The sequence below is a fragment of the Pan troglodytes genome, chromosome 8 (genome assembly GCF_028858775.2).
Source record: "Pan troglodytes isolate AG18354 chromosome 8, NHGRI_mPanTro3-v2.0_pri, whole genome shotgun sequence".
Taxonomy (NCBI): domain Eukaryota; kingdom Metazoa; phylum Chordata; class Mammalia; order Primates; family Hominidae; genus Pan; species Pan troglodytes.
In genome coordinates, this window is record NC_072406.2 from 32,325,239 (window position 1) to 32,352,630 (window position 27,392).

General features: G+C 34.7%; 1 protein-coding gene across 1 annotated transcript in view; it reads left to right on the forward strand.

Moving 5' to 3' along the window:
* The window catches only part of MALRD1 (MAM and LDL receptor class A domain containing 1), a 631,174-nt gene that overhangs the window by 236,947 nt on the left and 366,835 nt on the right, over positions 1 to 27,392 (forward strand). The window contains 2 exon segments of the mRNA XM_063780496.1: positions 3,932 to 4,179; positions 8,014 to 8,305. Coding sequence (XP_063636566.1) covers positions 3,932 to 4,179; positions 8,014 to 8,305 — 540 coding nt within the window.

Below are 27,392 nucleotides of genomic sequence, written 5' to 3' on the forward strand. Positions count from 1 at the left end.
TTGATTTAAGCCACCCAGTTTGTGATACTTTTGTTATGCAGCCCTAGGAAACTAATACCTAGCTTCTGTAATTATGCCTTTTGCTTTCATGTCTTAACATCAGGATTTGAAAATCTTGTCCTGTATAATTAGCATAGTATTCTACAATATGTTAATAGTTCTTCCAAAAAAAAAAGATTCCTTAGTCAAATAAATTGGGAATATACTCTGTTGTATAAAGAAATAGTTTGCATATTGTGGGAATTCTCAGAGCCTTTAATATATTAGCATCTTTTAAAATCTTTCAAAGAAAGATAAAATTTATAGAATTGATCCCATTCATTTGAATGCAGAATCTTCTTCCTCTGAATGACAAATTGACACCTGTAGGACATTCACATTCAGATGAACAGTTAAAGAAGTGATGAACTACATCATGTCATAATACCTCAAGAATAATCACACTAAATTGAACGACTGCCATCTTCATGTTGGTACCAACTCACAGAGGAAGGAGTCTCTTAGAGAATTTTTTCTATAGATACATGTACTTTCTTATCCCATTGTATTTGTAAATTTGTTTTATTTTAGCTCTCACCCCTAACTGCTGCATCCCACATTATCAAAGGGAATAGTACTAAAGGAGCTGTGTGTGGTATCCTTCTTCAGCTCATAGCTCTGCTACTTACTGTGGAATACTAAGCAAAGTTTAATTCCGAACTTCAACTTTCTCATCAACCAAAATAAGAATAATAACTATTACATAGAGACGAAGTGAGGATTAAATGAAATGACAGATATAAAGAGAATGTTTTAGGACCTGGCATACATTATATTTAATACCCACTACCCCTCTTTTCCTATTTTCCTAAATGTGCTTTATTTATAGAATATGCTGAATAAATTTATATTGAATGAATACATGAATATAATGGTACGATTTTAATTTTTTGAGTTTGATGATAGGACCTCAAAAGGAATTATGTTATGTTCCTTCAAAATATGCCTTTTCAAATGAGGCATATTTTGTACCTGTAAGAGATATCGATCAATGGACAAATTATAGGATTGGGAAAGGTAGAAAATAGTTTGATTGATGACACAGCTTTAGACAAAGGTGATCATTGTCTTCCTGATGGCACAGGTGTCTGATATTGGCATTAATTGCACCAGAAATGCCAGGAATTGGCATCAGTTCCCAAGACTATGTGCTACTTTTTTTACCTGGTGCCTATAGGAAATAATAGGATATGAAATTATAAGTTGTTCCCCCTCATCACAGTGATGTGAAATTCAAACTACTTATTTTTGCTTATTTTATTTTCCCCACTGGTATATTAGAAATAAACTTTCCAAGGAAACATAACTTCAAAACAAGGGAAAAGATCAAAATAAAAATATGATTTACATTATAAAGATCTATTTAGCAGTGTTTACATGAATAAAAATATCAAATCTGTTTTTCAGCAGCACACATTATTTTCTTGTACAAATGGCCTCTCTAGATGCTGCTCTGTATGCTAATATATTTCTCACAGGCTGCTAAATTTTCCAACACAAGGCAACTGAATTATTTACTTCATTTTATAGTTCTTAACTAAGACAGCGGTTCATATTCTAAACTGGATGCTGAGTTGGGGTTCATTATTATTTTCCTGACATCTACTCCCCAGTCCTTTGAAAGGATACTTAGAACTTCAGTATTCTATACTACAAGAGGTTATAAGTATTATAGTCTATTCTAGGAAAAAAAATTACAAAATTCATTTCAAATGACATTTGAAAACTGAATTAGCAGTTAGATTTTTAAAAGGCATTCTCTTCATTTGATGACATAAATTATGACAGAAAATGTATCTCTATCCTTGAAGACATTACAAATTTGTATTGACTGTTAAACAATTTAGAAAAACAAATTATTAGTCTTGATGTTTTCTTGAAGTAATCTTTTTTTTTAGTTCTTTCAGTAGCTAAAAATGATTATTTTAAGCCCTTTTTCTTTATTGTACAAGTTTCTTGCTCAGAGGTGTAATAAAGTTAGCTTACATTTTATGCTGGTATTTTCTTATATATCCCCAAATGACATAGAAACAATGGTAAAACTCGTATGTTTTCTTTTTTAATTTTTAAATTTTAATTTAATTATTTGTAGAGACAAAGTCTCACTTTGTTGGCCAGGATGGTCTTGAACTCCTAGCCTCATGTGATCCTCCCACCTTAGCCTCCTAAAATGTTGTGATTACAGGGGTGAAGCACTCCACCCAGCCTCGTATGCTTTCATATTCTCCACCTTATAAACTACAAAGAGTAATTGGTTTATTTTGCACCTTGAGACAATTTTATCTGACTTGGGATAACTGTAAGAATGTATCTATACAGAAACAAACAAACAAAAACCTCACTGATTTGATGCCAAGTGCAATAGAACTTGGACATTCTTAAAGAGTCATATGTAATAAAATAGAGTACATGATTTGTCCAGGAATTACCATAGCATCTGTGGGGTTATCTGCCTTTCTTTGGCTTGTGCATTGGAGAGCAAATCCCTGAGTGTTTTGATGACAGAATCATTCTTGCCCTCATTTGCCTTAAAAATTTTGAACAATTGTTTAAATGAGGCTTATTTAAGAGAGAAACATTTATCTGAAGACATATCAACATGCTACCCTAGGTTCTTTTCAAGTTTTTTTAATATTTGGACACTTATTTCACTGATGATTTTACAGATTTTTCTTTCAGTTGTAATATTCAAGAAGAACTTCATAAAGAATTATTGTCATTAAAGAATTCTAAACAGTACATTTTGTTACTTACCAATTACTCACTCATTGGTTTTTTGTTTTTTGTTTTTGAGATGGAGTCTCGCTCTGTCACCCAGGCTGGATTGCAATGGCACGATCTCGTTCACTGCACCCTCTACCTCCTGGGTTCAAGCAGTTCTTCTGCCTCAGCCTCCCAAGTAGCTGGGACCACAGATGCCTGTCACCATGCCCAGCTAATTTTGTATTTTTAGTAGAGATGGGGTTTTACCATGTTGGCCAGGCTGGTCTTGAACTCCTGACCTTAGGTGATCCACCTGCCTCAGCCTCTCAACGTGCTAGGATTACAGGTGTGAGCCACCATGCCCAGCCTCCCTCATTGGTTTTATGCAGAATCATGAATATTGACTTAAAAATGAAAAGTATCAAAAGTCCTAAATATATAAATGTATAAGGTATGACACCTTCATACAACAATGCTCAGTTTTATAACATCTTCACTACCATTTTCAGCTTCATAATTTACTTGAAGCACGATAAAAAGATGCCTGTGTAATTACTACTGTCATGGAAATGGGAAAATAAAACAACTTAAGCAATGACAGTAATAAAATACTTCAAAAAGTACCTGGGAGATAGTGTGGTATTTAATGCAACTTAACATGTTTAATTTCTGCAACTTATTTCGATAAGCTCATTCAAATTATCACACCTTTTTACCTCACTTTTCTGTTTCACAATTTTCTCTAAAATAAAGAACTGTTCTAAAAAAATAACTACTATGATAAATGATGACTTTTGCTTGGGGCAGCATTACCCAACCTAAAATGTATTGCAGAATAATAAACTTCATAAATTTCTTACCAAGACCTGAGAAGCATAGATGAGAAGACAGAATAAATAAATTATATTGACCAAATAGGTATTTAGAGAAGGAAATGTGTGTAATGCTAAAATAGTTTATCAGTTTTGAAACTGGGACCAGATTTGTAGAGAAATGAACTTACAGAAGCCACGGAAATAGCTGTGTGTATCGCAAACCAAAATAGTCTCTTTATATGTTGCTATCAGGATAGCATTATAAAGGTTTCAAATATTACATGATACAGCAAGATCACTGCAGTTTTGAATTGCATGTTTTAAAGTAGGCAAATTTCCATTTTCTGTAACATATATTTGGAAATATTTTCCAGGTACCTCCCGTGGGCGCTGTGATTTCGAATTTGACCTTTGTTCCTGGGAGCAGGAGAAAGATGAGGACTTTGACTGGAATCTGAAAGCTAGCAGCATCCCTGCAGCAGGAACAGAGCCAGCAGCAGATCACACTTTGGGAAATTCATCTGGTCATTACATCTTTATAAAGAGTTTGTTCCCTCGGCAGCCCATGAGAGCTGCCAGAATTTCAAGTCCAGTTATAAGTAAGAGAAGCAAAAACTGCAAGGTATGGGGAAAATCGAACCAACCAACCAAACAAACACAGAATTATTGCGAGCAAGTTGATAAATTGACATACAGAAAATAGAGTGGCTGGGGCCAGAGAAGAGATGAGTTTGAATTTATTCAACTTTGGATATGTGAGGGAGGGAAAAAATGATGTTCAGAATGAAAGGGAAGGATTGCTATAACTGTTGGAAGAATTTCTCCTATGGATAAATTCCATGGATACTGAAGTTTGGGAAACTGTTGGAAAATTCCATGGTTGTTATTCACAACCATGTATAATACAGAAGAAGTAAGATATATCAGTTGTTTTCTCTTAAGAAGTTTAGTACTTATTAAAACTATGGAAATTTTACAAACAGAAATAGAATTAAACAACAGTCAGTATCATGAAAACATGAAAGTCATGAAAACATCTATGGAGAATTAAAAGTATAAATAAGGTTGTATGGCTCTTTGGGAAAAGCAGCAGCCTCATTTGATAACTATGTATTTACAGGGTTTTCCACCTTCCTTTGTTTATTGTTTGCTTGTTTGTTTATATTCCATAAAAGACTTGAGTTAGCTAGGCTAGGAACTAAATTTAGCTTTACATATAGTACAAATTAAGTGTTCAGAGATCACAAGCACTCAGAGATCTCTTGCTTACAAGAGATGGATACAGAAATAAATACATTTACAATAAGAAATGCAGTCTGTAATTTCTGAACACATGTATTCTGACTAGAGTGTTCCCCAATGTTTGAACTCCAAAAAGCAAACAAATTACATCCAGAAACTTTCTTCCCTTCCCTTCCCCTTCCCTTCAACAGTCTCACTCTGTCGCCCAGGCTGGAGTGCAGTGGCGTGATTTCAGCTCACTGTAACATCCACCTCCCAGGTTCAAGTGGTTCTCCTGCCTCAGCTGCCTAAGGAGCTGGGATTACAGGCGTGCGCAACCATCCCAGCTAATTTCTGTATTTTTAGTAGAGATGAGGTTTCACTATGTTGCCCAGGCTGGTCTCGAACTCCTGACCTCAAGTGATCTGCCCACCTTGACCTCCCAAAGTGTCGGGATTACAGGCGTGAGCCACTGCGCCCAGCCCAACTTACACTTCTCTGTGCCTGTGTCCACAACTGACGGAGCCCTAACCATGGGAGAGAGACATATCAAACAGCCTTCAACACCTTACCACTGCCATAGTATTAATACATGTTAAACTTTTACTTTGTCTTAAGAGTTTTTCTGTCTCATCGTGAGTTGATTTTATAGTTTAACTCTCGTAGAGCAATTTCATCTATCACATAGACAGTGAAGATTTTTCTGTAAGGAAAGTGACATGATCAGATGAGAGTTTTAGTGACAGCACTTGGTCAGCAGTCTAGAATGAAAGTAAATCATACAAATCTATTTTGGCAAAAATTGAGTTTTTATCAAGTATAGTTTCTATCTGTTTTTACTGTCTTCCAGATAACTTAGTACTTTCTCAAGAATAAAACCCAAGCACACCAGATTTTCTCTATGTTGGGTATATATCTATAAATTTAGCTTTATACATCTATAGATATTCTGAAAATCACAAATTAGTTTTAGTCTTATAAACCTAATTAAATATTAAATACAAAATACGACAATTCCAGGTTGACCTCTAAGCTTTTCTATTTAAACACTTCTAAAAATGTCCAGTGGATTATTTTTTCATACTGTAGTAACTAAGATTTCATCCATTGCTATATTCCCCTGGTCCCAGAACTAGAGTCCCCAATGTTTTAAACATCTGTGTGAGAATAATGAAGTATGCCTAGAAGAAATGTCAAAAAATTAATGATGAATGGTTCATTTTATGAATATTTATGATATAGATGGAATAAAAGCAAGTAAGGAAAGATTGTGCTAGGAAATATTGGGTCTCCTATATTAAAAATATATTCATCGGGTAAGCAGATTGACCTCCCAGCTTTTTATGAGAATCACCTCTGCCCCTTCATCTTGTGGAATACCTTTCAAGCAGAAATAATCAATTTTTTTTTCTTTGTAGGGGTTGGTGTATAGGAAGGATGCATGTAGAGGGTGATGAGAGAAGAGATGAGACCTTAATGATTTTTTCTTTTTCTTTTTTTTTTTTTTTTTTTTTTGAGATGGAGTCTCAGTTTGCTGCCCAGGCTGGAGTGCAGTAGTGTGATCTCTGCTCACTGCAACCTCTGCCTCCCAGGTTCAAGCAATTCTCCTGCCTCAGCCTCCTGAGTAGCTGGGACTGCAGGCGCACACCACCAAGCACAGCTATTTTTTTGTTGTTGTTGTATTTTTAGTAGAGACAGGGTTTCACCAAGTTGGCAAGGCTGGTCTCGAACTCCTGACCTCTGGTGATCCGCCTGCCTTGGCCTCCCAAAGTGAGGGGATTACAGGTGTGAGCCACCGTGCCTGCCAATGCTTAGAAGATTTTTATTCACTCTCACTACCCTGTGTTAGGCTTTGTGGTCACCAGATGTTCCCCTTGGAAATAGGGGTGTTGGTGCATCTGTTTGCATGTTAACCTGATGGCATCATTCAGCAAATGACCTGAAGAAGATACAAACGTATTTACTGAGACATAAAACATATGCCTCATATTTGTTGCACGAATAAGACAAACAAAAGGAGAAGTCCCTCTTTGTAGCTGCAAGGGGTCCTTGCAGAAGTGTGCCACACAGGTGGCTCTGGGATGCTGTCTGAGAGGTTGGCCCCTGGCCACTTTGTTTCTCACTCAAATGAGTCATGGTACCCAAGTTTCACCAGTACCAGGACAATCCATAATGATCACAGAGCTCATGTTGGGAAAGTTAGTCCACAGAACAAGTATTTTGGGGTCATAAAATAATAATTAAAGATTTCATCAGTTGGGAGATGGTAGAGTCACTGCATGGCTCACCCATTCTTGGTTGATCCTTTTTGAATTAATGCACTGCATATATGATTTAATGGTGTTCATTTTTCTTCTTGTAGAGTATGATATATGTGACTGCTAGTGTTTCAAACATGTTTTTTTCCTATGTGCAGAACAGTTTCGTCACTGTTTTCCCTCATTCACACAAATGACAAGACAAAAGCTTTAAAGGCTTTGAATTCCTACTGCTCCTAACCTGTCCTGTTCTTTTCCCAGAATTTTTCTGGACTTTTTTCACTGTGTGACAATCACTCAAAATCTAGTAAATTTCATCTATGCAACATTGAAATATTAATCCCTGAAAATACTTTTTATTAATTTTTACTCAGAGAAAAGCTCCCTGGGTTGCTCTGTGAAGGCCCATTTGTAGCATTTCAAGTAAAATTTGGATAATTACCGTTCTGGGGTTTTGCTGTATTTAAATGGAGCCCAGAGAATCTTACAGAACTGAAAAAGTGTTTCAAGTACAAGAATGACAGTGGAATAAGCAAAAGAAGAAAAGAAAAAAATTTAAGTTTCATGAGATTAAGAATAATCTTCTTTTGTTCCTGTTATTTCTTAATCATGAAAAGTCTTTTTGTATAATGCATAGCAATTTAATGATCTTGTATTCCTTTGACAATGGGCTCTAAGAGTTTATGAAGGAATCTTACTTTTAGAAGTCACAGAGAGAAAGTAAACTCAGCCCTTTAATTCCTACTAAATTTCTATTTGATTCTTCCTCTGCTGTCTCCCATACATTGCAACATATGATTCAAGGCTGGTCTAACTTCACTCAGTGTTAAAGTGCAGACAGAGCAAGAGAATAAACAGGTGTAATTTTCCTCCAGAAATCTGTTAATCAAGAAGAGGGCAATGTGATAGAATTGAAAATAATATCGTATTAATTATACTAATCATATCATATGTAATATTCCTATTCTTGATTACAGATTATTTTTCATTATCACATGTATGGAAATGGCATTGGGGCACTCACCTTAATGCAGGTGTCAGTCACAAACCAAACGAAGGTTCTACTTAACCTCACTGTAGAACAAGGCAATTTCTGGCGGAGAGAAGAACTGTCACTGTTTGGTGATGAAGACTTCCAACTCAAATTTGAAGGTAGAGTTGGGAAAGGTCAGCGTGGAGACATTGCCCTTGATGACATTGTGCTTACAGAAAATTGTCTATCACTCCATGATTCCGTGCAAGAAGAACTGGCAGTGCCTCTTCCAACAGGTACATTCTAATCTGTGTGTGTGTGGTATTTTTGCATGGTGAAAGGTGAAAAGGAAGAAAGAAAATGCAAAAGAAATAGCATAAACACCTAGTAATTTATCACTTTCATAAAGAAAATATAAGATCTTTTTAAACTCAAAAAAATATTTCTCAAGCCTTTATTCATAAAAATGTCTTCCACATTTTCTCCAAGTTTTGGTCTGTTTATCAGTTCCTGGCTTCTCTGTTTAGTCACCTTCCTCTTAGATCAATAAAATAAGAGAAGACTCCTTTGTTTGCAGTCTGCTTCAGAATTTAATCCTAAGCAAACATCTATTCACTTCCAATAAAACATAGGTAAGTTGAGGACTGAGTTATTCAATTTTAATTAGACATTTTTGAGGTTATGATATTTGCCACCTTCTTCATGGACCCGTGAGCATGCCAATTTGATATTGAAACAAAGCAGATGATTAAATGTGTCCATATGTCCTTTTAACCTAAAATAACTTTTGATAATTTGTTGAAAGAATTTTGCTCAAATGTTGAGTTGGCAGATGTTCAATATAATTCCTACAGATACAATGTTGTAAGTAGTAGAATTAGCAAGCACCATTAACCCATATAATATTAAAGGTCTGAGATGAAAATAAACGCAATAAATATTATTAATGAGACAAAGGAGTAAATTTTATTAGCCAGTGATATGATAGATACTACTTTTTTTTTCTTTTTTTCTTTTTTTGAGACAGGGTGTAGCTCAGTCACCCACACTGGAGTGCAGTGGTACAGTCTAAGTTCACTGCAACCTCTTCCTCCTGGGCTCAATTGATCCTCCCGCCTCAGCCTCCTGAATAGCTGGGTTTACAGGCATGCTCCACCACACCTGGCAAATTTTTGTGTTTTTTGCAGAGATGGGGTCTCACCGTATTGCCTCAGTTGGTCTCAGACTCTGGGGCTCAAGAGATCCACGTGCCTTGGCCTCCCGAAGTACTGGGATTATAGGCATGAACCACCATGCCCAGCAGATATTAATTTTTTAAACCATGAGTTTAGTGTAGAAAACAGAAGTGCAGTTTCATTGATATTTAAATTATATTTATTATAATTGATGAATATAAAAATGGTTTATTAAGAGCAAACTAATTTGTTTGCTCTGGCTTGTAACATAGTAGGTGGAATGGGCAGTGTTGCCACTTCTGCCTTCCCCGTTTATTTCAAAGCAAGTATTTTCATTTGGTTACAAAGAAGTTTCTAGATAAATGTTTCCCAGTTGACAATTAGTTAAACAAGCTCTTTGCCTGACAGGCTTCTAACACTATATGGAATAGTATAGAGGAAAGCAAATAAACATTTTAAGACTGTAATGAAAGGGAAATATACATAGGTGGATTTAATGCAAAGGTAATTGACCTGCCCAAGATACTCTACTTCTCCAAGAAAAGCTTTGCCTTTCTTGGAGAAAGGCATGTGTGGGATGTTTGATGGCAGATATAGGTCTTATATAAGTCTGGTCCTTTGAAGAGTAATTATTTGATCGTAATAAAAAATAATCTTGTAGCATCCAGTTGGTGGGGGAGCAAGAGTTTTGTGGTGGTTTTTGTTTGTTTGTTTGTTTGTTTTTTGTTTTTTGGTAGAGACGAATTTTCGTTATGTTGGCCAGGCTGATCTGAAACTCTTGAGCTCAAAGCAATCCACCTGCCTCAGCCTCCCAAAGTCCTAGGATTACAGGCATGAGCCACATGCCCGACTCAAGGAAGCAACATTAAAAAAAAAGTTAAACCACTTTAAAATTTAATAAACAACTATTGAGTGGGATACTAAAGGAACAAACCAATCTTGTTGGGGATTTTAAGACTTTAAACTAGTAAAATCTTGAATGAGGTCATATTTTAGGAAATCTGCAACAGGAAAATTTTAAAGTATGTACAAAATAGTATTGATTATACACTAATTACAAATTAAGAGCACAGATGAATCATACCAGAGCTCTTTGAATATCATAATATTTGAGGGGGTGTATTAAAATTTTTAATGAATATAATTTGTTTTAAAAAATTGCTCTTAAAAATAATACAAGATGGCAAGTGGGTAGGAAAAAAATGCCTTGAATAACTTTAATATTGAGTAGGATGTAACTAAATACCAGGAGAAATATTTAAACATTACGCAGTACTGAACACTAGATTGTATTCCTTCAATCTAACTGTATTTTTGTACCCATTCACCAGCCTCTCTTTATCTCCCCATCCCCACTACCCTTTCCAGCCTCTGGTAACTACCATTCTACTCTCTACCTTTGTGGTATCATTTTTTTTAGTTCTCGCATGTGAGTGAGAACACATGATATTTGTCTCTGTGCCTGGCTTATTTCACTTAACATAATATCCTCCAGTTCCATCCATGTTGCAAATAGGATGAATATCATTAACAATAATTTACTGTATATTTCCAAATAACTAGAGGAATGAATTTGGAATGTTCCCAACATTTAAAAAAATGATAAATGTTTGAGGTGATGGTTATCCCAATTACCCTGATTTGATCATTACACATCACATGCTTGTATCAAAATATCACATGCTCCCTATAAGTATGTACAGCTATTGTGTATCCATAAATATTAAAAATAAAAAAGAAGTTTGGAGAAAAGTAAGCAGAAAAACTTTTATGAGGTGGTAGTGAAAAATAAAACATTCAGCTGAGGATATCTAATTTGAAATGTATTTATAGCATGCTCAAGAATTTGGAACCACACTTAGAGCTCATAGGAGGGAAAGATCCCTTCAGTTTGTAGGGCAGGGGCAGTGGAATTTGAGCCCTGGAGGACCAGATAAAGGATATGGTTGTGAGAGTGCTGTAGGCAGGCTGAATGGCATAAGAAAGAACAGGGATGGTTCGTGCACACTGCAGGGTGGGCTGTGGGTGATGATTTGGCTGAGGTGGGCACCTTATGTAGCTATCTGAGATATTACAAAGGAAATAGAGCCAAATTGTGGACCACCTTGAGTATCAGTTTAATTTTTTCTCAAAATGAACCTACATTGAAAAGATATTAAATGGTCTTAGAAAACAAATAAACAAGAATTTAATATAAGAATATGAAAAGTTAATATAAAAGGTTAATTATATTAAACATTAATATAATTTATTACATTAAAATAAAAAAGTATTCATTCATATAAAGTATGATAACTTGTGGGAATGTCTGCAGTAGAAAGACTCCAAGAAAAACAACTGAATGCCTTTATTTCTATGATTAGGAGCATTCTGAAAATTGAGGCGAGATACTGCAATGTTTGTATAGCTATCTCAGCTGTAACGCTTACATTCAAGCAGATAACAAATAAATGCATGTGGAGTTCACTTTCCTATAAGCTACTTGATGTACCTTTAATTGTGCCTTCAGAAACTAGAAGTATATACTCATTTCTTGGTAAAAGTGAAATGCTAAACTTGGTTTAGAGACTCAAGCTGCAAAATGATTCTGAAACACCTTAACTTCACTGTGAGTTTAGAAGACTCTGCAGGAGTCTGATATTTTTAGGGAAGAACATATATTATATATATATATATATATATATGATATACATTAGCTAAGCATATATATATGTTGAATATATATATATGCTGAGGTTATATATCATATATAATATATATATGCTAGGGTTAGGGTTGGAATGCAGACAATATAAGTCACTCTAAATATTTTAAGCAGAGTGTAATTCGGTGGAGACAATTTTATATGTGTAAATTGTTGAAATGGTTGGATGAATGAGCTCTAATGAGGTCTTCTAGAAATGGCTCCCAGTACCACTACAGTAGTTACAGGACATCTTTCTTGGTGAAATATGTTTATGTCTGTATGTATATCTATACCATTTATATCTATATGAAGTTACAGAACATCTTTCTTGGTGAGGTATATCTATATGTAAATCTGTAACTATATCTAACATCTGTCTGTATCTGTATGGAGGGGAGGATAAAGCCAGAAGTGGGAATAGTGGTATCTTGAACAAATGAAAAGCCAGCATGTTTCTTTTGATGTTTATGGAAGTTGGTGCAAGCGAGTTAAGGAATACCATGAATTTCCAATAGAGTCACAATGTGTAAGCCACATATTTACTTTTACATTTTCTAATAGTCACATTTTTAAAAACGAAATTAATTTTAATAATATATTTTAATTCGATCTACCCAAATTTTACCAGCTTAACACAAAATCAGTATAAAGTATTAATGAGACATTTTGCATTCTTGTTTACATACTAAGTTTTTAAATCCAGTGTGTATTGTACACTCACAGCACATCTCAATTTGAATTAGTCACATTTCAATTACCCAGTAGGTACTCATGGCTATTGGTTACCCCAGTGGACAGCAAAGGAGATAAAATCAGCACTCTAGGGCACTTTTGGGCCTGTCTCTGACAAAAGAGCTCCATTAGTTGATGTGATATTTGTAAATTTCCAATAATTTCAGCTATTTTCCTATTTAATAGAAGTATAAAAATGTACCTTGTCAGGCACGGTGGCTCACACCTGTAATCCCAGCACTTTGGGAGCCTAAGGTGGGCAGATCATCTGAGGTCAGGAGTTCAAGACCAGCCTGACCAACATGGCAAAACCCCATCTCTACTAAAAATACAAAAATTAGCCAGGCATGGTGGTGGGTGCCTGTAATTCCAGCTACCTGGGAGGCTGAGGCAGGGAGAATTGCTTGAACCTGGGAGGCGGAGGTTGCAGTGAGCTGAGATCTTGCCGCTGCACTCCAGCCTGTGCGACAGAGTGAGACTCTGTCTGAAAAAAAAAAAAAAAAAAAAAAAAATGCACCTCAAGGTCAAATGTGAAAGCACAGGCACCATGTTCTAGTGGATTAGATATTAATATCAGACTCTCCTCTTATTAGCTATTTTTACCCAATGTATCTGAAACACAGTTTCCTCTTCTATAAAGCAGAGATAATTTCCACCTGTTTCTTAGGTTCTAAGATTCTTAAGAATTAAAAGAGGTAACTGCCCATGTAATTTACTTAATGTCTGGCATATGGTAGGTATTTTTCAAAAAAAAAATCTCATTTTACATTATCCTGTATTTTTTATATCTCTACCTGTATTCTTTAGGTGGTGTAAACATTTGACAGTAAACCTTGTTTATTTGCATTTTATTAAGCACATGTTTCTTTTATTTGCTTTGGCAAAATTATATTTCTTGCACATATCACAAGCATATCCTTATTTTATATTACATTATAACTATAAAATCTTATTATTTATTGAAAACATCTCTTATTTTTGATGTCTCATGAGTAGTGTATGTGTGTGTATCTTTAGAATGTTTAATGATTCTTAATTTCTCATTACGGCAAAAACGCTTAACTTGGAATTTGCACAATGTAAACTGGGATAAATGGCATTATGTTCTAGCAACAGTAACAACATCCATTAAACTTTTGGAAATGACTCTAGTTCACACAGACTTTTCATCTGTATTCATGTGTGTGGGCTAACAACTCCATCAAGGATAGCTTAAAATAGAAAAGACAAGAGGGGAAAAATGTATATATTTAGGAAGATGCAATTGAGCAGAATCTGGAATCAGTAATTCTGATTAATCAAAATAGACCCAGGGCTTTATTAGCAAAAGTAATATTAAATTATTATTAAGTCCCTAGGAGTCACATTTAAGAGCTTATCTGGATGGCAATTTTGTTAATTGCTAAATGATGAAGGATAAAAATAATTGTTTTATGAATTTTAATAAGAAAAAGACAACCAACTTTCCTCTTCTAAATGTCCATATGCAAATTCAATCACGGTCATATTCTCTACTTATTGACATATATTTAATAAAACCTACATATATGCAATCAGGGCAGGAGTCAAGTGTGTGTGTGTGTGTGTGTGTGTGTGTGTTTAATCACCACAGCTACTTCCAAACAGGAGTTATTCAATACATCTGTTTTGGGATATAACATGGAAATCAGTTTCTTTAAAAAACATATGTAAAACAATGAGGACTGAATAGCTCATCTTTCAGGTCACTCATTTCTCTGCAATATTTAGCAGTGCTTTAAAACTAGTGCCTAGTGATGAGAATGCTGGTGTAGCAACTCAGTCAGAGTCCTGAATTAGGAATATCTGACTGGTTGTGTGTGGCTAAATAATTTCATGAAACCTACATATGCTGTTTAGTGCAAAGTACGTGTTACATGCTGAGATTTAAAGACATAAACTTGGATCGTGACACTGCTTACTAACTGTGTGATGTCAGCTAATCTACTTCAACCTCTCTAATTCCTATCTTTACGTTCTGTACCATTGGGACTGTCGGAATCTACTTCTGAGCGATTTGAAAAATAAATCAGATAGTAACATATAGCACTTTTGGAACAATGTATGGAATATAATCGGTGTTGTGTGTTACTTTGTTTGCCTCTCTTTATTCCTGCTAAGGAGACTGTGAAATTAAACTGTACACATGTTGACATTTCTTAAAAGCATATTTTATACTTGCTGTTCTTTCTTCCTCATGTTCTATTCTCTGCTGAAAGCAAGGGTTCAGTTCTCCTTTGCCTTCACTTTCTCTTTAGAAAAAAAAATGCTTTCAAAAAGTCTCTAAAATTTCTAATTGCTAAATGTGGTGGTTTAACTGATTATACATAATAAGAAATGGAGAAGAAAGAACAGTCACAATAAAGATCCAGAGATAGAAGTGACATGACGGCTACTGATGGACAAAGGAGACAAAGAAGAAATTATAGTTTTGAACGTGGAAAACCTTACAAAACAGAACTGAGATTCAGAGAAGTTGATGAGTTGGCTGGATATGATGTGTGTGAGGGAGAGAAAAGTTCATTTTTAAAAATATTGGCATATTCCACCAAATATTTTCCAAATTAATGTTTTCCCAATAAAACACTTCTTGGTTTTTAATATCCAAATTTCACAGAATGCCTCTTTTTGCTTTTGGTTTTTGACTAATATCTGTATTGGAAATACATATTGACATCACCCCAAACACACTAGACTACTGTTCATACAGTATGTTGCGCAAGAAAAATCACAAGTTCCATTCCAAATATAAGTTCCATTCCAAACTGGTAGACAAAGACATTTTGAAGATTTTGTGGAGTAGCAATGAAGGCTGTTCATCATGGGTGTTGCTGGAACTGGGAGAAACAGCACAGCATTAGATGCACTGTGGGCCAATACTCCACTGCGCAATTCTTCCAAATAGATTTCACTATTGTCTTTCCTGTGTAGTCATGTTTTTGTCTAACTTGAGCTATAAATGGCCCTAGAGGTTGAGAAAGTGTTGGAGAAAATTGTGGAGAGGAAAGCAAAGCAAGTGAAAAAAAAGACATCACGAGGTAGGAGAGCATAAAAAGAATACAGGATTTTGACCCAGGAGAGCTGGCTTTGATGAAGTAGATGAAAAAAAAAAATAATTAAAGAACTCTTGGAAAATGTAACTGAGGGATTCACTACCAAGTTTATTCATATAAACATGTAATGTTAGTCTAAAGAAGACAGCAGTGAAGACCCAACAAACCAGCTCATCACACGGTTAGACATCACTGGTTTCAAAGAATTTATGGCCCTTGCAAATGCCATGATAAACATTACACCTTTTTTAGTTTCACTGGATTTCATCTGCATTTTAAGAACTTAGAATGATGGTAGATATGGAATACCTTATAATTATCCCCATTTACATAATGGGAAATTTAAAAAGAGAAAAATTAAAATAATTATTATAATTATAATGGGAAATTGCCTCTAGGATCTAGCATTTCATTTATATAAGCAGGACATCTGACTTTCAGGAATACATTACTAAAAGTATATGAGTAGGGGGTATACTTTGTTTAAATTCTCCATGGGGCATGATGGTGTATATATTCGGTCAGCACTTGGACTTGTGAAACTTAAGATCTCTGAATGGCCAGGGATGAACTGGGCCTTTTAATGTCTGAAAGCTCTGTTTATTTTCTGCTACCTAGGTCTATTTAAAAATACTTATCTTCTGTTCGTGGATCTAATGATAAATAGCCTAAATAGCTCCACAGCCTCTCTCTCCTTTAAATATAAGATATTTTCCTGGAAACCTGCTTTTTTGTATATTTGTCCTAAGGACTAAAATTTCTTCATTATGGCAGCTAGATTGTCTACCCGTCCCTGCTCACTCTCATTCCCAAATTCCTCTATTGCTGGTGATAACTATATTTTACCTATCCTCTTTCTTCCAATTTCAGGTGTTATAGTACAGAAATTGTATACAATTCTGTATGGCCTGCATAGAAAACACTCCTGGAAATACTAGCTAATATTTTTAATATACTTAAATTGCTTTTGAATATAACAACACATGGTAAACAGCCTTATAAATATTGACACAGCAGCTTCTCCCACATTATTTACCCAGTGCATCAATTTAAAAATGCATGACATCATTATGTATGAAAATTATAGAATGATTTAGTAGAAAATAGTAATAATGTTAAGTTGCATATTATTGTACTGCAATATTTGTTCATAGTAGCATAGTATTATTTTAAAATCTCTGGTTAAGGTAACCAGTGAAGTTTTTTTTTTGAAATTCATTCTTTCATATAGCTTTACTATGGTCTCATTATTACACAAATTAACTACATAAAAGTAAGCACCGTTGCCTAAACAAGTTGTCATTGTTTTATCAAATCACCCAAGACTGGAGGTGTGGTAGTCTGCTATTTGCTCCTCAACAGCCATTCTCTTCTGTTTCTTGTAGTAATAAAACTCCCAATACTTATATAGATACATAGCCAAACAGAGTAACGACTCTATTTCCCAGTCTCTGTTATCACCAGTGTGGAACATGTGAATATATTTTGCCAATGGAATGTGAACATATACTATACACAATCTGTAGTTTGTGCAATTAAACAGAAGAGGCATTCCCTCCATTTCCCTTCTCTCCTTCCCACTGGCCAGCATGTGAATGTGAGGGCAGGAGCTCAAGCTTTGATCTCAGTTCATGAGTTTGAAGAATTGCCTCTTCAGCAAAGAACACGGTAGAAGGGGTCTGGTTCCCATCCCCCAGACACTAAAGAGCTGCCATATCAGCCTACGATTTCTTAGCTCGTATTGTTCTGTGAAAAAGAGAATAATCTCTCACCTTTTCACTGCTATCTTGTGGTTTGGCATAGCAGCTAAGCCTACATCTTAATAAAGGAACTTAATATTTTTCATTATTATGTGCTATGTAACTAGGATATTTAACTGACTGTTGGCTTATCCCTAGTTAAACTCAGAAGATCTCTAATTTCCCAGAAGTCATCAAGAAAGATGTTCTGTGACTTCTGTATTGGTAGTCGGTTTCATGGACAGCCAATTCTGGGAGCCATTTCTGGAAGACCTCAATAGAGCTCACTCCTCTAACCATTTCAACATTTTATCTATGTAAAATTCTCTCCATAAAATTACATTCTGCTTAAAATATTTTTGGTGATTTAGATCGTCTGCATTTAAACCCTGACTAACCCCAGTATTCCTTATCAAAAGTTGGGTTTTATTGTTTGAATCACTTGTGGTTGTATAAATTTTCTAGATGTGACATTCTGATTCTAAAGATTCAAATTTTTTTCCCAAGAAAGTGCCCCAAATTTTACTTATAGGACCTTTCCAGGCTTGCTTTTAATCTTTATTCTAATTCTGCAATCTGATGAGTCAAATCCTGTGTCTGATTTTTGCCTGCGTCAGCTTTGTGCCTACAAGCAAGAAGAAATTCTTTTAGGGCTATCATAGCAATACTCTGAATTTCTGACCAGCCCGTGAGTCAAGAATTTAAGAGCCAATTATTTCTTTTTATAAACTCTCTGGTTATCAACTTCAGTGTATCCAATTTACTCCTATAATACTTGAATTTCTTATACCGCTCACTCTGCTATGGAAACCACCATTTGGTATTCTAATACTTTGCCTTTAATGGATACTTCTTTCCTGGTAACTGTAGATAATATTGAAAGTATTATTTTGTGCCATGTATTACTAGTAATGTTCCTCTAATGGTAACATACCCTCACTCCCTCCAAATCTAATCAGGTCATGTAAACAACACAGATAAGCAAAGACAAAAAGTAATTTCATGGGAGGTTATTTGAGCAGACTTGAAGGAGATATGGAAATTAGCTAAGCAGACATCAGAGAAGAGAGAATCCCACACATAGGAAGCATCCCAGGTGACGGTACCAAGACACGGCATGCCTGACAAATTTAAAGAAGAGGCCAATGTAGCTGAGAAACTAAAGCTGGAAGAAGGTAGTGGGATAGGAGGTCAGAGAGGAGATGGGGAGGCAGGTTTTGTAGGTTACTACAAGGGCTTTGGTTTTAATTTTGAGCAAAATGGATAAAACCCTGCAAGTGATGTGATCTGACTTATATTTAGAAAGAATCTTTTTGGCTGTAATGTAGAGAGATTTCAGAATAACCAGGTAAGAGCATCAGGACTACTTAGGAGGACATTGAAGTTATGCAAGCAAGAAATGATAATACCATAGACCAGTATGGTGGCAAAGAAGATAGCAAGAGGTGGTTAAGTGAAAGACTAGATGTGAGGTGAGAGGTAAAAAGAGGAATTAAGAGAGATTTTTGACTTGAGGCCCTTGAAGGATGAATTTGCCATCAGAGGAAGTGAGGAAGACTGTGGGAGGAGCAGATTTCATGGGGGAGAGTTCAGGCATTCAGTTTGGACATGCTCAGTTTAAATGTCCATCATCTAGGCACGTACAGATGTCAACTCAGCATTTGAATACAAATCTAAGCTTTGAGGGAGGCCTGAGAGGCAGACATTAATCTAGGAGTTGTCAGAATTAAAGTCATATGCATATAAAATCATCAAAGAATGAATAGACATTTATTCCTTGAAGAATGAATAATAAAGCATAAGAGAAGATCCAGAGAAAAATAAAGAACCAGGAACTAAGCCCTGGGACATTCAACGTTATGAGGTCAAGAGATAAAGAAAAGGTAACAAAGAAAACAGACATAGACCAGAGTGAAAGGAAGACGATCAGGTGAACGGTGTTCTGGAAGCCAAAAGAAAATGAGTATTACCCAGGAGTGACTACGTCAAATGTTGCTGCTGGGTTAAACAAAATGAGGTCTGAAACTGGCCATTGTATTTAGCCATGTGCAAGGCAGTGGTGAATTTTATGAGAGCAATTTTGCACTGTGTGTGTCTTCCTCCTCAACCTTGAAATCCCTTGTCTAATGACAAAACTTGTAGTGAAATGAGACTATAAGAAATGGCCCAAATTCTTAGAGAATACCAGAGTTGACCAGGAGATTGAGAGAAGACAATAAATAAGAAGCAACTGGAAGTTTCATAAGTGGGAGACATGGGTCTTAAAGGATGAGTGAGTCTTGATGAGACTAGGAGTTACAGAAGGAGGGTTTGTCCTGTGAGAAGAGCCAGAATATAGTACCCTGGCTTCCAAAGAATCATCAGTAATTTCTTTAAAAATTCTAACTCCCAAGACATCCCACTTCCAATGTCCCGTAAGTCAGTATTTCTGTGGTTGAGGACTGATCATCAGGTGATTCTAATATGCAACCAGGGTGGAAAATATTGCATTGCAGTAAAAAAGAAACAGAGTAGTGTTTTGTGAAGGCCCTGAGAATATGAAGGAGTTTGTTTACAAACACAGAATCCTAGGGCATGATGGAAAGGATTGTGAAGGGGCCAAAAAGTTAAAAAATATCAGCATGGGAGGAGGAAGGGAAAACCAGTTTTTACATTAGAGGACAAGAAAGAACTGGAAGTCACTTTTCTAGAATAAAAATATAAGGATCATAATGATCAGTGTCAAGGATGAAATTAACTGAGGGTGATGCTCTGTGGATCTTGCAAAGGTAGAACCTTGCACTATAATTGTTTAATAACAACTGACATGATTTAAATTTATTACTTGATATGCTAACTTAAAATGAATACCTCATTTCCTATAAGTGATTGGTAGGAATGAAATCATTGCATAATTCCCCAAAATATGCTCCTGTATCACAAGTATGTTCCTTAGCACTCACAATTTGGTTGTTTCTTAGGAGCTCTAAAAATCAAAAGACTACATTTTTAATGTCCTAAGTAATATATGTGTTTGTGTTTGTGTTTCTGATAAACTTAATCTTTACTGAAATATAAGGCAAGTTTGAAATTACAGAATTATTGGCATTATCTTGGTTATCAAACTAAAACTAAACTATTTTTTACTGTGTGAGCTCCTAAAATATGTTCTAGTTAAATGAAAATCAAAAATGGTCATATGATAATCTATTTTGAATAGTTGAGTGTAAGTGAAACAACACATTACATTTCTCTTGGAAGAAAAATATTATTGTGTGAAACTGAATATATTACATATCCCAATGAACTGAATTTGTTAGAAAACTTCAGCTTCACTTGAAATGCCAATTGGCTGTACTCTACTTATGTAATAGGGGTGAGATGTGCAGTTTAAAATAATTTAATTTTTAACTCTATCATTGTTCCAAGAAAATGTCCTTAATTCAATTGAGGATTCTTTCCACATAAGCCATTTCTTTGATTTCTTTGGAAAGAATATTGGGGATTAGCATATCTGAGTGCTATTATTTCAACTGATATTTGGTCTTCCCAACCTGCCACCACATCATCTGCTTTCACACATACGTGAATAGATTACAAAAATAACATTTCTAAAAAGAATGTCATTTAAAATTTTAAAATTGTTTATATAAAATTTTGTGTCAAACCATAAAAATGAAAACACATACATGTTTTCTCTATGAAATATATTTAATTTAAAATGAAATAAAATGAAAAGGAAAATGCTTAACATTTGTAGATCCAGTTTTCCTACTCATTTGTCTCTATTTACATCTCTGTTCTGCCTTCTCAGATTATTTTCTTCATTCTTTAAATATGCTAACTCTAAGAAATGCTTTTAATGATGATTTTTTTTGTGGTTACCTGTAATTAACTTAAATACTTTTACTTCAACAGAGTGTTTGAAAATAGTTGAACTGGACATACTACAGGTTTAGGTTGGAAGTTATTTTCTATTAGATATTTTTGACAGACATTTTATCACTGTCTCTTGGTTTCTAATTTTGTGATCAAGAAATCAGCTCTGAATCTAATTGTCACACCTTTTAAGCAAAGTCTTTTTTTTTCCTTTTAAGCTTTTGTGATTTTCTCTTTGTCTCTGGTATTCCACTCAATACTATGATGTGTATTAGAATGGGTTTCTTATTTGTCCTGTTTGAGATTCATTAAGATTTCTCAGTCTGATAATTGACATGTTTTATAAATTCTAAAAAAAACAAAAACAAAAACCCAAGCTACTATGTTTTTTGAATATTGCTTTCTCTCATTCGAATCTCTGTTGAGACTTACTTGGATCTTCTCATCTTATCCTTTCATTCTGGTATACAATACGATGAATTCTGACAAATACAGACCAGCATAAATTCAACTCCACCAAAATAGAGGACATCTACATCAACCCAGAAACTTTCCTGTTCTCCTTCCCGGTAATACTGCCCTCCACCCCAGCACTCAGAGGCAACCAGTATTTTGATGTCTATTACCATACATTAGATTTGTTTGTCATGAGCTTCCTATCAATTGTGTGAATTTTAGAGTAGCGATCCACAACCTTTTTGGCACCAGGGACCGGTTTCATGGAAGACAATTTTTCCACATACTGGGGAGTAGGGGGAAGGGGTGGTTTAGGGATGATTCAAGTATATTACATTTATTGTATACTTTATTTCTATTATTATTACTACACTGTAATATGTAATGAAATAAACATGCAACTTACCATAATGTAGAATCAATGGGAGCCCTGAGTTTATTTTCCTGCAACTAGATGGTCCCATCCGGGGGTGATGGGAGACAGTGACAGATCATCAGCCATTAGGTTCTCATAAGGAGCACGCAACCTAGAACCCTTGCATGCACAGCAAATAATAGGGTTTGCGCTCCTATGAGAAGCTAGCGCTGCTGATGATCTGACAGGAGGCGGAGCTCAGGTGGTAATGTGAGCGGTGGGGAGCAGCTGTAAATACAGATGAAGCTTAGCTCACTTGCCCGCTGCTCACCTCCTGCTATTTGGCCAGTTCCTAACAGGCTATGGACTGGTACCAGTCTGTGGCCCAGGGTTTGGAGACCCCTTTTCTAGCGTGTCTGACTCCTTTATCTCAACATAATATTTTTGTAACATATCCATATTGTTCTATTGTTTACTTGTTTATTTTAAATTAATGAATAGCATTTTATTGTATGACTATTTCATAATGTGCTTATGCATTCTGGTGATGAACATATGGGTTGGTTCAAACCATTAGACCTTGTGCATTAGGCTGCTGTGAAAATGTATGTACACATCTCCTTGTAAGTACCTGGAACTTTGGTTGCTGGGTCCAGAAGCATGTCTTACTTTATAAGAAATAACTAAACAATTTTAAAATATGTATATCACTTTATAATCTCACTGGCAAATTTCAGTGTATGAAATTTGTAGTTGCCCCACATCTTCACCAGTATTTGGTTTGCCAGTGTCTTTAAGTTTAGCAATTCTAGTGGCCATAAAGTCTTGCATTGTGCTTCCAATTTGCATTTAAAAATTTTTTAAATTGCCACATCATAATTGTACTTATTTATGGGGTACATAGTGATACTGTAATACATGCAATGTATAGTGATCAGATCAGGGTAATTTGCATATCCATTTCAAATGTGTATTATTTATTTGTATTGGAAACATTCAGTATCCTCCTTCTAGCTATTTGAAACTGTAATATATTATTGTTAGCTATAGTCATCCTAGTGTGCTGTAATACACTAGATCTTACTCCTTCTCTCTAGCTGTAATTTTATACCTTTAGCAAACTCTCCCTATCCTCCTCTTCCTTCTACCCTTCCAAGCCTCTAGTATCCTCTGTTCTACTGTTTACTTCTAGGCGATCAACTTTATTTTAGCTTCTACATATGAGTGAGAACATGTGTTGTTTAACTTTCTATTCCTGGCTTATTTCACTTAACATAATGTCTTCAGTTCCATCCATGTTGCTGCTCACGACAGGATTTCATGCCTTTTTATGGCTGAATAAGATTGCATTGCATATTTTTACCACATTTTCTTTATCCATTCACTTGTTATTGGACACCTAGGCTGATTCCTTATCTTGGCTATTGTGAATAGTGCTGCAGTAGACATAAGTGCATATATCTCTTTGATGTACTAACTATTTTTTCTCCTTCGGATAAATGCCCATGGGGGAATTGTATGGCAGTTCTATTTGAAGTTTTTTGAGAAACCTCCATACTGTTCTTCGTAGTGGCTGCACTAGTTTTCATTCTCAAGAAGAGTGTATAAGAGTTCTCTTTTCTCTGCATTCTCACCAGTATTTATTTTTTGTCTATTGTATAATAGCCATCCTACAAGGGTGATGTGATACCTCATTGTGATTTTGATTTGCATTTCCCTGGTGATTAGTGATGTTGATCATTTTTTTCATACAATTGTTGGCCATTTCTGTGTGTTTTGAGAAATGTTTGTTCAGATCATTTGCCTATTTTTAAATTGGAGTATTATTATTATTATTTTGCTGTTGAGATGTATGTTTTCCTCATATATTCTGGATATTAGTCCTTGGTTGGATGGATAGTTTGCAATATTTTCAATTCGACAGGCTGTCTTTTTACCCTGTTGATTGTTTTCTTTGCTATGCAAAAACTTTTTATTTTTATATAATCCCATGTATTTACTTTGTTTTATTTTTGTTTGTTTGTTTTTTGCCTGTGCTTTTTTGGTCTTACTCATGAATTGATTTCCCAGCCAAAACTCCTGAAGCATTTCCCTTATGTTTTCTTCTAGTAGGCTTATAGTTTTGTGTCTTAAATTAGGTCTTTGATCAATTTTAATTTTGTATAGGCTGAGAGGCGGGGGCCTAGTTTCCTTCTTCTGCATGCAGATATCTAGGTTTCCCTAGCACCATTTATTTGAAGACACTGTCCTTTCTCCAATGTCTATTCTTGGTGCCTTTGTCAAAAATCAATTGACTGTAGAATTGTGGATTCATTTTGGGGTTCTGTATTCTGTTCCATTGGTCTATGTTTCTGTTTTTATGCCAATACCATGTTGTTTTGGTTACTACAGCTTTGTAATGTATTTTGAAGTTTGGTAGTGTGATGCCTGCAGCTTTGTTCTTTTGATTGAGGATTGCTTTGACTATTTGGGGTCTTTTGTAATGCCATATCAGTATTAAGGTTTTTTTATATCTGTGAAGAACGTCATTGATATTTTTATAGAAATTGTATTGAATCTATAGATTTCTTATGTAGTATGCTTATTTTAACAATATTAATTCTGCTCAGTGATCATGGGATGTTTTTCCATTCCTTTGTATCCTCTTCAATTTCTTTCCTCAGTGTTTTGGTGTTTTCCTCGTAGACTTCAATTCACTTTTTCCTGATAGCTTTTTGCTTGTGCTTTTTGGTGATTTGTGTATGTGTGTGTATGTGTTTGTGTGTGTGTGTGTGTGTGTATATGTAATTTTAATAGATTTCTTTAAATAATACATCAGTAATATATATAATGATACTTGCATCAAGTATATATAACAGATATCTGTAACTCAATGTTAAACAGACAAATAGATACTTTAGCAGATACTCCAGAGGAATATATTTATTATTCCTCTGTGTATGTGTTAATATATATTTAAATATATTTATATATAACATTTAAATATTAATTATTTAAATTTAATATTATATTATATATAAACTAATATTTATATGTAAACTAATATATTATATATAAGCTAATATTTAAATTTGAATATTAATTCTTGTATCTAAATATATTTCTATTTAAATATACACTTATGTTGTATACATTTATGGTGTATATAATATATATTATGTGATATAAATATAATACATAATAAAATATATAAATATAAAATATGTACATATAGTATATCTGTATATTAAATATACAACATATTGAAATATATTTATATATAAATGCACACACACACATTCTTCTGTGGAGTAGCTGCTGAAGTATCTATTTGCTTAACATTGAGATATAGTTTTTTTATATACTCTGGATGGAAGTATCATTGTGTGCGTTTATATATAAATTTAAATATATGTAAATACACAAATATTTAAATATATTTACATATAATATGCAAATATGTGAATATATCCATATAAATATAACCACATAAATATATTTAAATATACATAAATATACAGATATATTTAAATACATACATATTTTCAAATATGCATAAGTACACAAATACATACATATATTTAAATATATATAAGTACACACACACACACACACATATTCCTCTATGGAGTATCTGTTAAAGTATCTATTTGTCTGATTAACATTGAGTTATAGATATTTTTTATATACTCTAGATGCCAGTATCATTATATATATTACTGATATATTACTTTCTTCAGTAAGTGTCCTATTTATTTTCTTAATTGTGTCTTCTGATGATTGGAAATGTTTAGTTTTGATGACATACAATTTATTAACCTTTTTCCATAATGGTTGCTGCTTTCTATGCTTCTGCAAAGAATTTTTCTCCACCCTGGTCACAGAGATATTCTACTGTATTTTCTTGGATGTTTTTGAGTTTTAGCTTTTACATATAGGCCTCTGATTCATCATGAATTAATGTCATGTATGGTGTTCCAGCGTCATTTGTTGAAATGACTCTCATTTACCTATTGATTGCCTGGAAGATTTGGTTGAAAATTAATTATATACCTGTAGATCTACAACTGGTACTTTGTTCTCTTTCATCAATCTGTTTGCCTTATTTTACTACCGATTTTGTGACCTATGTATTTTTATATAAATGTGAGACCCTACTGGGATATTGATTATCATATTATTAAATCTGTTAATCTGGGAGGATTGGTGTATGAATTATATTGACTTTTCCTATCCATGGGCATGATATATCTCTTCAATTGTTCAAGTATTCTTTCATTTGTCTCAGTGCTGCTTTTTAGTTTGATTGTATAGATCTTGTCTATATTTTTTAAAAAATTGTCTCTCTTTTTTTTTAATGCTATCGTTAAGTCATACTGGTTTTTTTGCTGTATTAAAACTACAATTAATTTTTATATGATACTTTTGTATTTTACAGCTTTGCTAAATTCACATATTGTTTTGTTTTGTTTTGTTTTTGAGACAGTCTCACTGGCTCTGTTGCCCAGGGTTTAGTGCAGTGGTGTAAACTCAGTTCACTTCAACCTCTGCCTCCTGGGTTCAAGTGATTCTTGTGTCTCAACCTCCTGGGTACCTGAAACTACAGGGACACACCACCAAACCTGGCTAATTTTTGTTTATTTTGTAGAGACTCGATTTTGCCCCATTGGTCTGGCTGGTCTCAAACTCCTGACCTCAAGTAATCTGCCTGCCTTGGCCTCCCAAAGTGCTGGGATAACAGGCATGAGCCACTGCACCAGGCCCACATATTAGTTTTAATAGTCACCTTTTCATAAATTCTTTATAATTTAAAATTATAAAAGCTGTGATTTTTAAAAAAGTGTTTTTCTTCCTTTTCAAAATTTAGGCCTTTTTTTTTTTTGGTATTGTTGGATAGGATATCCAAGACCATATTTTTAAGATGTGGTAGGAGTTTTAGACCAGGCTGGGCAACATAGTGAGGCCCTCTCTCTACGAAATTAAAAAAAAAAAAAAAAAGAAAGAAAAAGCCAGGTGTGGTGGCATGCACCTGTTGTCCCAGCTCTCAGGAGGATCACTTGAGCCCAGGAGTTGGAGGCTGCAGGGAGCTATGATGGCCCTACTGCACTTCAGCCTGGGCAACCCAGTGAGACCCTGTCTCTTAAAAAAGAAAAGAAAAGAAGAAAAACAGAATTGGCATTGCTTCTGATTTTAGAGGAAAGCCACCTTTCTCCATGGAGTATATTAGCTGTACATTTTTTATGTAGTATCCTTTATCAGTATGAGGAAGTTTCCTTCCATTCTCAATATCCTAAGAGATTTTATCATCATTGAACATTACATTTTGTCAAAT